This window comes from Eurytemora carolleeae, unplaced genomic scaffold (genome assembly GCF_000591075.1).
Source record: "Eurytemora carolleeae unplaced genomic scaffold, Eaff_2.0 scaffold697, whole genome shotgun sequence".
In the NCBI taxonomy this organism is placed as follows: domain Eukaryota; kingdom Metazoa; phylum Arthropoda; class Copepoda; order Calanoida; family Temoridae; genus Eurytemora; species Eurytemora carolleeae.
This window is the reverse complement of record NW_019396609.1, coordinates 48,253-63,717: the sequence shown is the minus strand read 5'-3', so window position 1 is coordinate 63,717 and position 15,465 is coordinate 48,253. Positions and strand designations below refer to the sequence as shown.

The window sequence follows — 15,465 nt, the reverse complement described above, 5'->3', positions numbered from 1 at the left end:
GCTAAATACTGAAATACAACCGCACTTTTAATATATGTATATGTAATTATGTNGTGGTCTGTATTTTACCTGCAGAGATCTGCAGAGGCTTAGGATGACAAGTTCCCATTCAGATTCTTCAAAATATTCACCCTGAACAAAACAATCAAACTTTTATAAAATATTTTGCCTAGATATTTTGTAAAATAGGAACATATTGGAAAATCATGTAAAGTTTCATTGACATCTTTCACAATTAAACTTTACTATAAAAGTTTTTTTTGATTTGGTAAAATTTCGATGGAGATCTAATTTTTTAGATTGATCATAACACTCTTAAAATTTAAAAAAGCATTTTTTTGATTTTTTAAAATTTAGTTTACAATAAAAAGCTTAGATAATGTTTCCTAAAATGTAAATTAATGACCTGACTCTGAATAAGATGTTTGAAACATGAACAGCTGAATCTGAAGGAAGCAAATATATAAAGTTCAGGGTCTTTTATGTTTAACACTTAAGTATTGGGTCAAATCTTCGTCTTCGTCAAAGACCCCCTAATTATTCTAATGGAGCTACCCTTGCTGACAAAGAAATCAAAGAAAAACAGTTTATATAGAGAGAGTAGTTTGAAACCGGTCATCCAAAGGATATCAAATATCAATATATTGACCCCCAAGCTTTTCACTGAAGACCTTTCAGATGTTAGTTGGAGACCTAAAGGAGGCACTTAGGTTTTTATTGCAGACACTTAGATTTTCATTGGAGACCCTGGAATTTCATTAGAATGTCATTTGTATGAGATCTCTTATTTTCATCTGAGACAATTGATTTTTTTCTTGACATCCCAAAAATGATTTTTCTAAGAATCTAATATTTTGATAGAATTATCAAATATGGTATTCTTGGAAATACTTTGTAAATATTTAACTTCCCTGGCAATATGTTCGTTGGAAACTACAGTGCACTCTACCAAAACAATAACAAGCTGTTTTAGCATTAGGTAACTTCCAGATCTAAAACAATCAATTTATTATTTTATACAAATTTTTCATCTGTAATCCTTTAACATGTATTATTACTATAATTACTATTACTATTATTATTATTATTATTATTATTATTATTAATACTAATTACTATTAATACTATTACTATTAATACTATTATCATTATTATTATATGTTAAATAATGTTTCTGATCGATGAACACCAATTAGCAGTCTGTAGCTCAAAAATTAATTAAGTTATGGCAGTTTGAAGTTTGCCATATTAGCTTGGTTGAGTTCATAACTTTCTTATCTTTCTTTTCAAACATTTAATGTGATTCCATTAGGGTCTCAACATAGGAAAATCCTATAAAAAGATCCTAAATCCCCCATACACCAAAAACTAGAGATCTGATTCTAAATGAATTAACAGTTTAACTTTAGAGGTAAATCATTGATTTTGTGCTAAACAATGGAGTACATTTAAATAAAAATATGTTTGAAATAATATGAAATTCATTTGTATCAACATTTTTAGTACTTTTTTATTTTTGTTACTCCTTAACATTTAAATATATTGAAAAATGGGAAACTTTGAAATAATATGGACTATGGAGCTGTTGAACTTACATTGGTAACCTTTTAAGTTTTATCGGAATTTTTATGAACAATTTAAAGATGTTAATGAAAAAATTAACAATGATCAGAGCTGTTGTAACTTAAAAAGACTTTTTATTGGGACACCCCCTGTAGTTGTACACAATTTTGTATCCCCTTTTGAGATGAAAATGTTTACACAAAAAGTCTTTTGCCAGGTAAAAGTGGATTCTCTGTATTTTAGATATCTTTTACATGTTTCTGAATTACATTTACCTGATATCAAACCTGTTATCCTCCCTAGTACTATTTAGAACATCAAGAACAAGATCTACTGTTAAACCAAGAGTCTGTTTCATCCCAGCACCTGATCTCTCCCAACCTTCAAGAAATGACATATTTAAAACATGTCATTAGTTACACATTTTTGTCATTCTTAAAGAAAAGTTGTAACCAAAGGATGGCAAAAAATGTGAAAGAAAAATTCTTCTAGAAAATTTCAAAGGACTATCTTAGTTAGTGTTTATTTTGGTTTTGAAACAAAAAAGACAGCAAAAATATGTTGTTTTTAAATAGTTGATTTAGATTTTTTTTAAATATGTTAATTAAAATTTTAACCACCATTCTGAAATGCTTTGCTTTAACGACTGATTTAAGTGAATTCTAACATTTTTAAAACTATACCTTGAAAGAGTTTTTCGGTAGCCCTGGTCCAATTTTGTATTGCAGGCAGTAGAAGATGGTTTATACAGAATAGTCCAAAACTAAACAATTGGATTGAAGGTTGAAGATATGAAGATAAACAATCCGAGTCTAAAACTAAAGAATGCGCGAATTTTAAATTTGAGGTTAAAAATTCTGTAAAATAATGAGTAGCTACTTTAAATATTAAACTTTCTCAATTTTAAATTTGAATTTCCCGGAAAAAATCTGAACCAATCAGAGAAAAGAACTTACAGAGAATTATTACGTAACAATGGGTAATCAGCTCTTTTTAAAATTTCAAATTATTTACGTGATTGAAAACAAAACATATTTCCAGTTACAACTGTATTTGGGTTTATGTGCAAACATTAATTAATCTAAAACATGAAATTTATTAAATCAGGGTTTTTACTTTTAAATATATCGTAATTAGTCAGTTGCCTGCTTTCTCTCTAGCAGAACGGACCTACTATGCAGTCCCAGAATTGCAGCTGGGGAAGCGCTGTGTTTAGTTACGCATCTAGTATCCTACAGGGGAAGCAAGAATTGTACATAGATTAAAACAAAACTTCATCTTCAGCTTGGTTCACTGAACAAGGAGTTTAACCCTTCGTGGGAATACAAGCCATGCACAACGATACCGGTTTTTTACTCGACCAGATGTGAGGACTGGACTGCCATGGAAGATACCTCTCAATAGAGCCTTCAGGGATCACAACTCCCCATTTTGCATATGGGGTGCAGTTATGGGTAAATTCCTTAATTCCCCTAACTGGGAAACAGTATAAAATGAAGGAACACAGGGAGAAATCCCCTATACCCTTCTTCCTACAAACCTCCTCATCTCTCTCCTACCTGCTCTACAACTCGATGTTAAAAGAACTATTTGGAAAGGCCTTAAAGTGTAAAAACAAGAAACAAGAAGCAAGAAGAAAAAATAAATTGAACAGAAAAAAGTGGAAGGGAAATCTCTTGACAGTAGAGATGGGTGCTTAAAGCAAGATAAACAAGAAAGAAGAAGAAAACTTTAGAGATAAAAAAACTGGAAAATGTGTAAAATGCCCCCCTCACCCCTCTCCCCCTCCATCAAGAAAATTGTATTGAAAGTGTGTTAGCTAGGAATGCAGGACTCGACACAGTATCATGACTGAAGCAAAATTTAAATATAAACAAGGGGAAGAGTAACCTTGTCACTCTCAATATATAGAATATAGATGCAGGGCTTCAAAAAATAGTTCTACCTCTGCAATTTGGCTATCTGCAGAAAACATCCAAAAAATTCATTTATTTTTATTTTTAAAATTAGCCATAGTGTGATTGAAGGATGGACAAGGAATGGAAGATCAAGAAGAAAGGATTAAAAACAAGAAATATAGAAGTCTCAAAATGTTTCCATCTGAAATCATATTAAAATTTAAAAATATTGTAAAATAAAATAAAATAAATTATTAAAGTTAAAATATCATAATTAGTTGAATGCTGCTTACCGCTGAATGATGATAGACAAATATGGGATTGCAGGATTTCAAGATTTTAACCCTGTGTTTAAATTTTAACTTGTCAATTTTGGCGAGTTAAATATTTAACCACAGGGTTAAATATTTAACCTCACGGTTAAAGTTCAGGTTTAAATTAAGTCAGAAGTGGCATTTAACCAAGAACTTAAAATTTAAGTCAAAACTTTTGGTTCTTTAGTTTTAGACTCCATTCACAATAAATAAACAGGAAAGTAAACAAACATATTAATATAGCATATAAACTTTGTAGATCAAAGATCAGACTGTGGGGTTTTATATAGATATATATATTTTATAGAAATAATTGTTTCTTATGAGTTTAAAATGTTTATTTTCAAGGACAAGGTCTTTTTTGTTCAATCAGGGAAAATTCTTGATTCCAAAAATAAAATATTGGTTTAAGTGTTTAAAGTAGTGATTGCCAATTTTATAATATTCATTCTCTCCTTTCTCCTAAATCTACAGAAACCCATTAATTAAAAAACAAATCAGTACATTATTGCTTTTAATGTCCAATGATCTGTATTGCAAAATGTGGAGTTTAAACATTTACAAATTTATTCAATTCCAAAACAGGTTTGAGCTTGAGCCAAATATAATTTTTTACACCAGTTCAAATTAAACAAATTCATTACTTTTTAATGAATTTTATATTGATAACTTTGGTCATTGATGAATTATCATTTTGTGTTCTAAAATAATTTTTTTACCTGATAAACTCAGAACATTTCATGGAATCCATCAGAGTAAAGAAAGTATTGATAGTCTCAGCTTGACTAGATTTTTTCATTCAAAAGTTTTCAAAAGTTTTGTCTCTTCTTGCAAGTTTGTGTTTGTTGATTAGAATCGGAAAGTCGTAACCAAAAAGTTTAAACTTATAGAAATTTTCAAAGTTAACTTTTATGTTAAAAATCATAGCAGTATTGATTATTACTTGGTTAATTTCTTTGCTTAGAAATTTTTTTTAACAATTTTTTCTAAATCCATGTTAACCAATCTAGAGTAACTTATTTAGATTCAAATAGACTATTAAGTAAAGTAGGTGGCAACAGAGAAATAGACCGATTATACAGGACGTCACAAGCTTCAACTATAACAAGGAAAACAACATTTTCTCACATTTCTTGACATGTTTTCCAAGATTAAATAAAAAAGTTTTAAAACAGAAAAAAGTACAAATTAAATTGCACTTATTTTACTGTTAGATAAGAACTTAATTCTAAAATTATCACTAAGTTAACTAAGTTGACACTTGTGACGTAAGTACACAGATGTAATTAGAGTGTTCAAATTCTACGTTGCCATCTATTGTACTAGAATGTATTTGATTCAAAAAGATGATCAAATAGAATAAGTGGCAACAGATAATTGGACCAATTAAGCATACATCACAAGTGTCAAATATAACAAAGAAGACAACATTTTCTTTCAGTGGTTAATAAGTATTCCAAATTTAAATAAAAACGTGTAAGAACACAAAATTGCACTTATATCAATGTAAGATAAGCAACTTAATATCACTATTATTAATAACTTAGGCGGACACCTAAAACTGTTGAAACTTGTAACGTAAGCAATGCTGAGAGTGTAGGATTTTTATGTTGTCTTCTCAAGTTGCCGTTGTACTGGAATCTATTTGGTTAGATGTACTGCTCATAGCAAATAAAAAAAAATAGAGGTCATGGTTTTTGGTTAAATAATTGTTTGTCCTACACATAATTTTTCCTATTCATCTTTTGTCCTACAGTAATGTTTTAAAAGTTTAATTTGAAAATAGAACATCCGTAAAACAATTTCCCAAGTTTACTTGAGATCTGATTATAGAAAACATGTAAAAAGAGAGGGGGAACAAATGAAAATCAAATTATATTAACCTCTCTCCGTAGGACAAAAGTGGTGTAGGACATATAAAGAGTAGGAATAATGAAGTGTAGGAAAAATGAGGTGTAGGACAAATAACATTTATCTGTAACTGTTCAATAAATAACATGTAACACATATTCTGTAAGGATAGACAATTGATTTGTTATAGCATAATGGACAATAGGACAAATAACATATAAAGTTTAATAAATGAATAATTTCCTGGATAAAGGGCAGGAGGATAAAGCAGATACTAAACCATCCAGCAGGATAAACCAAACTCTTATCAAACCACTCCTAGATCAAAACCATGGTTAGAGAAGACATTCTAATGTTGTGTTTGATTTATTGAAAATTGTCAAAGATCAATCTATTAAACATTCTGTTAGAAAAGGGTTTACTGCAGTACACAAATGAAATATGTCTTATTGTCCCTCTGTACATCCCATTGGTTGGTTATTTTAAATTCAACCAATCAGATATTTTGTATACTTTATATCTATTGAATCAAGCTTTTCGCTTAAATAAAGATGTTATTAGCTTTAGCTGGCCAAACGGCTGGGTCAACTTAGCTGAATTGTTTTGAAGATATTTTTGTTTCATTCAAAACTTGTTTTTAACATCTTAATTTCTGTTTTTAGCGTTTTTAAAATTCCACGGCAACACCGGGCGCTTTATCTATTATAAATACATCTGCCATGATGTCAGTATTAATTCTAGTGATAATAAATGTAATTATAAAATCTAATTTTAGGTTTTTAGGTTGTAATTTTTCTTTCTCTAGTTTTCAACATAAGTTTAGTAAAATATTGTATGTTAAAGGGACTGTAAAGGAAAAATTAAAGAGGGGATAGACTGAAACCTGTTAATCTCAGGAGTTGAATCTCAGGAATCTTATATATACGTTTCGGTATAATTTTGACACAGTTTTTTTTATAAATTTCTCAGAGACAGTAACATCAGATAGATGTCTTATAGGTATCGTTCAACTCCTGAAATCCTCAAGTTTCAGTCTATACCTCCTTTCATTTTTCCTTTCAATACAATTTTAAATATTTGTACTATAGTAAGCCCCTCGAGTTTTCAAAACAAAATAAGTTTGAAATTATTTCTCCAAGTTTAATATAATTTAATATTTCTGGAAAATGGATGAATTTCTAAACCTTGTTATAGAATTGAAATATTGAAGAGATTTCATATTTTATTTGAACAAGAGTATTTAAACGGATTAACTCCAATTTTCTAAAATAAGCTTTTTTTCAATTATTTGGGACTTAATTCACTTTACAGAAGAGAGTGGGGGTAATTTTATCCCCCCCCCCCTCTATATGTAAGACCCTAGATCCATACACTCTTAGATCTCAAAAGCTGTCCGGCTAGCACAAACAATTATCCAAGTTTTAAATATTAAATCAATGCAGAATGCCAAGATATTTTCTTTATGTAGTATTTAACTGTTAACTTAATTCTAAATTCTTTCATTAAAACTGTTAAGGCTCTGGAGTCGGGACCAAAATAAATAGATCTTGTAAAAAATCGTTTAAAGTTGATTGCTAGCATATTTTTGTTTCGTAATGTGCCATTCGATGCTATGCATGTATAGTTTTTTTTTGCAACGTTTACAACAATTGCGGAAATTTTGAGGTGTCAACTCATCGCAATTGACTTAAAGTTGTGTTTCGGAATATATTTTTGATGTCCCTGACAAGAGAAGTAACCTCTTCGAAGGGCTAACATTTTCTCGTCCAAGGGGGTCATCCCCCCCCTATTTAAAGTGCACACCCCTGGACTCCCTGAAAATAATCTTAAGGAGATACTTTCATTATTGGAGAACCCCTATAGTGCAGAGTAAATTGGGTTTCGCAGCACAGTAATATGATTACTAGAGTATACCACTCTAAACTTTACATCCAGGGAAAGGGGAAAGGGCTGGGCAGTGAGCAAAGTCCCCCCCCTCCTCCCATATTTATGCTTTCTTGTCTGAGTGTCAAGGTGTTTATTTGTATTGTATCCAATAAGCATCAAATGGCTAAAATAGTTAGGAAGGTTTCTGGATAATCTGAATTTAAAAAAATTCGATTATTGTAAAATTGTGTTTCAATAAATATTCCCTAGACCGGGGTCATACAAAGTCTCACCCAGACAATTAAAGTATATACCGCGAAACCCTTAATAACGAATACATCGGAAGAATTTGTCAAATGCCGTATTGACAATTTTTTAATGAGTTTTATATTACATTACGTAAATTTCAGTATTTGCGAAAATAAATAAATAGCCATGAATATGAGGGAACAGTTTTAAAGAGTTCCATATAATCATTTAATTAAAAACTAAATATCTGCAACATTCCTTATCAGAAAGTGAAGAATACGACATTTGATGAATTCTTTCGATGTATTCGTTAATAAGGTGCAAAGCACTCTGGAAGTCCAGTATTGTAGATGGTGGGATGGCGTAGTTTGTGCAAATATAGAATTCTAAATTTTGAATTTTGATATTTTCTTTATTTTCAGAATCAATTAAAGAAATAGGTTATTTAGATTTGCAGCAAAAAGTATTAATTTACACAATTGTTTAGATTTCCATGTTAAAAAGTCAACGAATCTCCTGAGTTTCCCCTTTTTCTTGATTTAGGATAATTTTCTCCAACTATTTCTTGTTAAGGAGTTGTGTGTAGACTGTAATGCTCGTGTGTAAATATTTGCACACAAATATTGACCTCACGAAATTAGTATGTACTGGGTTTTTATAAAAAGCTGAAAGTAGTTGAATTGCTTATATGCAGTTGAACTATATGTAATCGAATTAGAATTACTTGTACATATTTAAACTACTTGTACGTAGTTGAACTACTTATACGTAGTTCAACTACTTGTACGTAGTTGAACTACTTGTACATAGTTGAACTAATCGTAAATAGTTGCACTACTTTAACGTGGTTGAACTAATTATTCGTTGTTGAATTACTTATACGTACTACGTAGTTGAGCTACTTAAACATAGTTGAACTACTTATTATTAGTTGAACTACTTATTATTAGTTGAACTTCTTATACGTAATTGAACTACTTATACGTAGTTGAACTACATAAACATAATTGAACTACTTATACGTAATTGAACTACTTATACATTATTGAACTACTTATACGTAGTTTAACTACTTAAACGTAATTGAACTACTTATACGTAGTTGAACTACTGATACGTAGTTGAACTAATTATACGTAGTTGAACTACTTATAGGTCGTTGAACTATTAAGTCGTAGTTGAATTGCATGGATGTAGTCTAACCACTTCTCTTGTTATCACTCTTTAGATTTGAGAGAAGTGGTTAAACAAGGTCTAAGCTTAATATTAAACTCAAACCACCTGGAAGGGTTTATGTCCCAGAACAACGTGGTTCAACTACTCATCGCAATTCTATAATTTGTGTCCCATTTTATTGTTCTTTTCCTTACACGGAAGTTTAAGGAAAGGGTTCTCTGAATCATCTCGTTTAGTCACTTTTAAGCAAAATAATATTTTGGAAAATCAACATGGCATTTGAAAGTTATATTGTAGAGTCACAAAAGGCATAAACAATGAATTAGGGTCGATAATCCATGCTGTTTTTTTTCTTCTTGATGAGTTCTTATTAATAGAATTTTCGATTCCAATTTTGAATAAAAATACATAAACTAACAAGAATCAACGTTGTACAACCAAAAGCTGAGAATTTCGCTATGAAAATTATTTAAATTTAAGAAGAATCGGTTCTGTCCTAGAGAACGATTTTTAAAATAGTCGAGTAAAAGAATATTTAATTTATTTTAAATCAAAAATGGGTTTGAAGGGTAATTCAGACACTTTATAATTGACAGGTTACCTTTAACCTATATTTAAGACGACATTTAGAAAGGATACGACTATAGGGACAACTTAAAACTATAAATACAATAATTTAAAGGGTTTATTTGGATATTTGCCCTGGTGCAGTCTTTAAATGATATTTAAAGGTTTTAGCATAAAACAAAATCAATTTTATAGTTGCAGGGAAGCATAAATGTAAAAAAAAATACTGAATAAATTCCGTATTATTGTCTCTGAAGTCTCATTTTTTGTGGGTAACCCTGTATTTACCTGTGCAGAAAGGAGAGGGTGGAAGATACTTGTGTTTCTAAAGTTGAAAATGAGAAGGGAAAATCTAGCAGAGTATCTGTTTCTGGGTCAAAACTAACAACCTTAGTTCCAAGAATGATTTAGTTAAGAATTAAACAAAAGAAAATTTCGACGAATCGCAGTTTTAATTTATTAAAAACCAAAAAATACTGGCAACGCAATTAACTTTATTGATGCAAGTTTTCTTTTGCGAAATAAAAGTTCAGTTCAAGTAATGGTGGCCAAGACGTTTGCAAAAGAACGGCAAGCTTGTTTCTAGCTTCATATTAAAACAATGAATTTTTAAAATCCTGTAAGATTAAAGATTACTTCGTAACAATTTCCTTAATCCGTTCATGAACTGTTATTATAAAATCGTCTTTTTTACTGTAAGTTTCATGTAATTTTAATTTCACAAAATTAGAATTTATTTTATAAACCGTAATTCTTTCTAGAACGGCAATTTCTGTTCGTTAACGATGTCAAAATTATTAGTTTTTGTCGTTCGTTAGCTGAATTTGGCCTGGTCCTAATATTGGTCCGTTCGTTAGCTGAATTTGGCCTTGTCCTAATGTTGGTCCGTTCGTTAGCTGAATTTGGCCTTGTCCTAATGTTGGTCCGTTCGTTAGCTGAATTTGGCCTGGTCCTAATGTTGGTTTACTGCATTGAAAACTCCGATTTATTTGAAGTACAGGTCTGACTATTAACCAGCTAAACAAGTTTTGTACAATAAACAAACTATACAGTATATAATATATACATACAGCTTATTGACAGTAAACGAACCATTATGTACACGGACACCATATGAATCATCACCCTTTACAGCGATGAAAGGGTGTTCAAAAAACCAAACACTTCCCACTTTATTCTTTCAGAGGAGTAATATTTACCAGATCTTGATGAAATTAATATTACAATTTATCTCTAGGATGTTAGGACAACTAGTTAAAATTGGGGCATATTAAAAATAAGGTTACAAGGAAGAAATGGAAAATATCTCTGTCAAGTGTCAACTGAAGCACAGTGAGGTGGGATAAGGAACTGCCGTGTAGGCTTGTCAGTTCAGTCCCCAAGAGGCAGGGCAGGGCAGGGTTAACCAAGAGGCAGGGCAGGGCAGGGTTAACCAAGAGGCAGGGCAGGGCAGGGTTAACCAAGAGGCAGGGCAGGGCAGGGTTAACGAAATCCGATAATTTTTTTCATGAAGTCCAAACACCCAACAGACATTGTAATATTGAATTCATTATGATCGTGTACAAATTAGGCCTCTGAGAGAAAACAGTGTAAAGTTTTTTTTTTAAAACCCTTTAATTGACAAGATCATTTTTGCCTGTATGTGCAGTAAAGTTGAGCTGACAGTTATTGGTTGGTTTCCCATGTTTATCCTAAAATAAAACCATTTTTCTTCAAACTGAATGAAACATTTTTTCGGCTAAAATCTTGAACATTTGGGATAAATAAATAAAAAAGCGGAATGATTGTCGTCTTCAAGTGTTCTTCTAACCATGAAACCATAACAACATTAGACTTTTTTAAATTTCTAACTAAAAATAAGTTAAAAAGTGTAAAAATAAAAATCATTTTCAAAATTTTTATTATTATGATCAAAGAATTAACAAAGAAGGAAATTATTCTATCATTTTTTGTTATTACTGTTTATCTTTTTTTCAAAAATATATTATTAAAAAAATAGAAGATTTGTTTTCCCATTGTTTTCTAATTAATGACTAAAGGGCGGAGTATACTTATAAAAAACTTTGAAAATAATATAAACTTTGTAAAAAAAAATACTTTTGGGATCCCCAGAATACTGGACAAGCAGGCATGAGGTACATCTTGGCCAGGATAGAATGACATCTTATAATATATCCTAAATATGGTTAATTTAATATATTCAATATGTAATATATCCTTATAATGAATAATATAAACTTAATATGGTTAATTTAATATATTCAATTTGTAATATATCCTTATAATGAATAATATACACTTAATATGGTTAATATAATCATTTAAGTAATCCTTAAAATAGAGTAAATATTATAGGTAATATTGCAGAAAATATCCTACTCCATAAACTGCTCTCGAACTCGTATCTATCCAGGTACAATTCAGTTGCACTTAGCTATCTATGTCTAAACCCGGTTACAATCTTGTAACCTATCAATACCAAACAATAGGAGAGAATCGTCAGCTATGGATGTCAACAAGGACACTAGCTATTACTCGAACAATGTCAAACCACTGGACTCTTCTCATGAACTATCATTTTCAACCAGAAACTAGCAGGTATTCTATCAATGCCAATTCAATGGGCACAATCTAATGAGCCATTGATGTCAAAGGAAACTCGCTTGAATCAATGCCAAACCAACGGGCAGGATCTCAGCTTGTTGTTTCAACGAGAACTTGTCAGCTATTGATGTCAACACATACACTAGCTAGTAATCAATCAACGCCAAACCAATGTGCTTGATCAGTTATCAATATCCTGCATGGACACAAGCACACACCTATCAATGCCAAACCAATGGACACGATCCTCAACCTATTTATAAAAACATAGAACAATTACTCTCTCGCAGTAATCAGTTCGGAGTCTCTATATTAACTCATGTGCTTGAGGTTTATATGTTACAAGTTAAAGTTAATAGACATAATTTCAATTCCTACATCGTTGTCTATATTACATATTACAGCGTGGAAAAAGGCGCAATTAAGATGTATGTCATAATGTATATCACATGATTAAGCTATTCATGCTACAAATTTATTAGAAGCCCTGTTCAATAGAATAATGGGTTTCACGTAGAAGTTTAAAAATGTAGATAGTTAATAATGTGCAAGGTACTTCAGAATTACAGAATATTGTGTCACCCGCTTTTTATTACAATATATCCTAAACATGGAAAGTATAACCTTCAGATGGTTAATAAATCAAAGATAATATGTCCTAAACATGGATAATATATCCTTTAAATGAATGATAAATCATAAATATTTAATCCTTAACATGGATAATATATACCAAACAAAGATAATATATCCTAAACATGGATGAAATATCAAACAAGGATAATATATCCAAAACATAAAAAATATATCTTAAACATGGATTGTATACCAAACATGTATAATATATCTTAAACATGGATACTGTATACCAAACAAGGATAATATATCCCAAACATGGATAATATATCCCAAACATGGATAATATATCCCTATGCATGGATAATATATCTTAAACATGAATAATATATACCCTACAAGGATAATAGATCACAAACATGGATAATATATCCCAAACATGGATAATATATCCCAAACATGGATAATATATCCCAAACATGGAAAATATATACCAACATGGATAATATTTCTTAGCATAGCTAATATATCCCAAACATGGATATTCCAAGCATGGATAAAATATCCTGAACATGGATAATGTAATCGGTGTGAGCTCAATAACTTGGAATAGGGATAGTTCCATTGATGTAGACCCCTCAGTTCTCATATGAACCCAGAGCTAAACTCAGATTGGATAGTTCCATTGATGTAACCCCTTTAGTCCTCATATAGACCTGGAGCTTAGCTTAGCTTGCAAGTTGTCTGGCTTATAAACATGACAACATAATAGAACTTTTGTATATAGCTATAAGTCAGACAGAAAGTGGTGCGTATGCTAAGTTGCCAATGTGGAGATTTATTTGTCGTTAGAAAATGCCAACCCAGATAATATGCTTTGAATGTATAATGGTTGAACGCGTGTAAAACTGAAGCCACCGTTGCACCAGATTCTAGTTTAAATTCAAGCCAATAGGCATGAACCACGGCTGAAAATAGCCTGGGTTAAAAACGAAATAGAGTCAGTTTTCACTAATAGTTGGAAGATGGAAGATTAACTTGTTGTACGAGGCGAATGAAAGGCGTAGTCTGCCAGAGAGCTCCTGCTTTCAATGATTCATTAGTATCATTTTATTTGTTAATTGTTTACTTGTAAATACATTTTTCGTATACTCTGTAGATTTACGCACATAAATTTTCATGCTTTAAATTCCCTTTATTTCATACCTCTTTTTAATGATAATAATAATATATCCCGACCCATACATATATTTTATATTCTAAACATAAATCCTCAATATTTATAATATATATCCTAAACATTTATTGTAAAATAAAGATGGGCGGATTATTGGTAATTAATAATTTGGTAACTAACATTTTGGTAACTAACAATTTGGTAACCAACAATTTGGTAACTGGACAATGAACAAATGACAATGAACAATTGAAATGATACTAATGAATTTATAATGTATTTATAATTAAAAAAATATTATTATGATCAAAATATATTTTTACCTAAGGCGGACTCGCAAATTCCAGGTGTAGGTGTACACACATCTCTAAAATATTTTATAGTGAAACAAATCTCAAACGTGGGTGTATATTGAACACACATCTCTAAAATATTTACGGCTTCACAAATCTCAAGCGAAGATGTACACCCCGTTCTAAAATTTTACAGTTTATCAAATCTTAAGCGAAGGTGTGCATACTGCACACATCCCTCAGTAAAATATTTTCAGTTTAGCAAATACTAAGCGTAGGTGTACATACATCTTTAAAATAGTTTAAGGTTCAGCAAATCCCAAGCCTAGGTGTACACATTTCTCTAAAATAGTTTTCAGTTTAGCAAAACTTAAGCATTGGTGTTCTCACATCTCTAAAATATTTATAGTTTAGAAAATCTCAGGCGTAGGTGTACAACCATCTCTAAAATATTTTACGGTTTTGCGAATCTCAAGCAAAGGTGACAGGTGTACACACATCTCAAAAATATTTTACGGTTTAACTTATCTCAAGCATAGGTAAATTGGTGTACAGGTACACACATCTCTAAAATATTTTACGGTTTAACTTATCTCAAGCATTGGTAAATTGGTGTACAGGTACACACATCTCTAAAATATTTTACGGTTTAACTTATCTCAAGCATTGGTAAATTGGTGTACAGGTACACACATCTCTAAAATATTTTAGGGATAACAATTTTTAAGCCTAGTGGTACATACTTCATACATCTCTAAATTATTTGATGTTTTAAAAAATCTCAAGCCTAGGTGTAAACACATCTCTAAAATAGTTTACGGTTTAGCAAATCTTAAGCGTAGGTGTAAACACATCTCTAAAATAGTTTACGGTTTAGCAAATCTTAAGCGTAGGTGTAAACACATCTCTAAAATAGTTTACGGTTTAGCAAATCTTAAGCGTAGTTGTAAACACATCTCTAAAATAGTTTACGGTTAAGCAAATCTTAAGCGTAGGTGTAAACATATCTCTAAAATATTGTACGGTTTAGCAAATCTTACGTGTAGGTGTAAACACATCTCTGAAATAGTTTACGGCTTAGCAAATCTTAAGAGTAGGTGTAAACACATCTCCAAAATATTTTACGGTTTAGCAAATCTTAAGTGTAGGTGTAAACACATCTCTAAAATAGTTTACGGTTTAGCAAATCTTAAGCGTAGGTGTAAACACATCTCTAAAATAGTTTACGGTTTAGAAAATCTCAAGCATAGGTGTAAACACATCTTTAAAATATTATATGGTTTAACAAATCTCAGGCGTTGATGTACAAATATCTCTAAATTGTCTTATGA

At 30.9% G+C, this 15,465-nt stretch overlaps 1 protein-coding gene across 3 annotated transcripts in view; it reads right to left on the bottom strand.

The window, feature by feature from the left end:
• LOC111706238 (uncharacterized) overlaps positions 1–15,465 on the bottom strand; it is a 131,560-nt gene that overhangs the window by 72,800 nt on the left and 43,295 nt on the right. For all 3 annotated transcript variants that reach the window (XM_023479059.1, XM_023479060.1, XM_023479061.1), the window contains exons 40-50: positions 14,165–14,208; positions 11,582–11,660; positions 11,121–11,175; positions 9,773–9,873; positions 5,870–5,944; positions 4,495–4,560; positions 2,247–2,326; positions 1,839–1,944; positions 912–992; positions 407–446; positions 70–132 (exon numbers count right to left, since the gene is read on the bottom strand). In XM_023479059.1, coding sequence (XP_023334827.1) covers positions 70–132; positions 407–446; positions 912–992; positions 1,839–1,944; positions 2,247–2,326; positions 4,495–4,560; positions 5,870–5,944; positions 9,773–9,873; positions 11,121–11,175; positions 11,582–11,660; positions 14,165–14,208 — 790 coding nt within the window. The remainder of the gene's footprint in view (positions 1–69; positions 133–406; positions 447–911; positions 993–1,838; positions 1,945–2,246; positions 2,327–4,494; positions 4,561–5,869; positions 5,945–9,772; positions 9,874–11,120; positions 11,176–11,581; positions 11,661–14,164; positions 14,209–15,465) is intronic.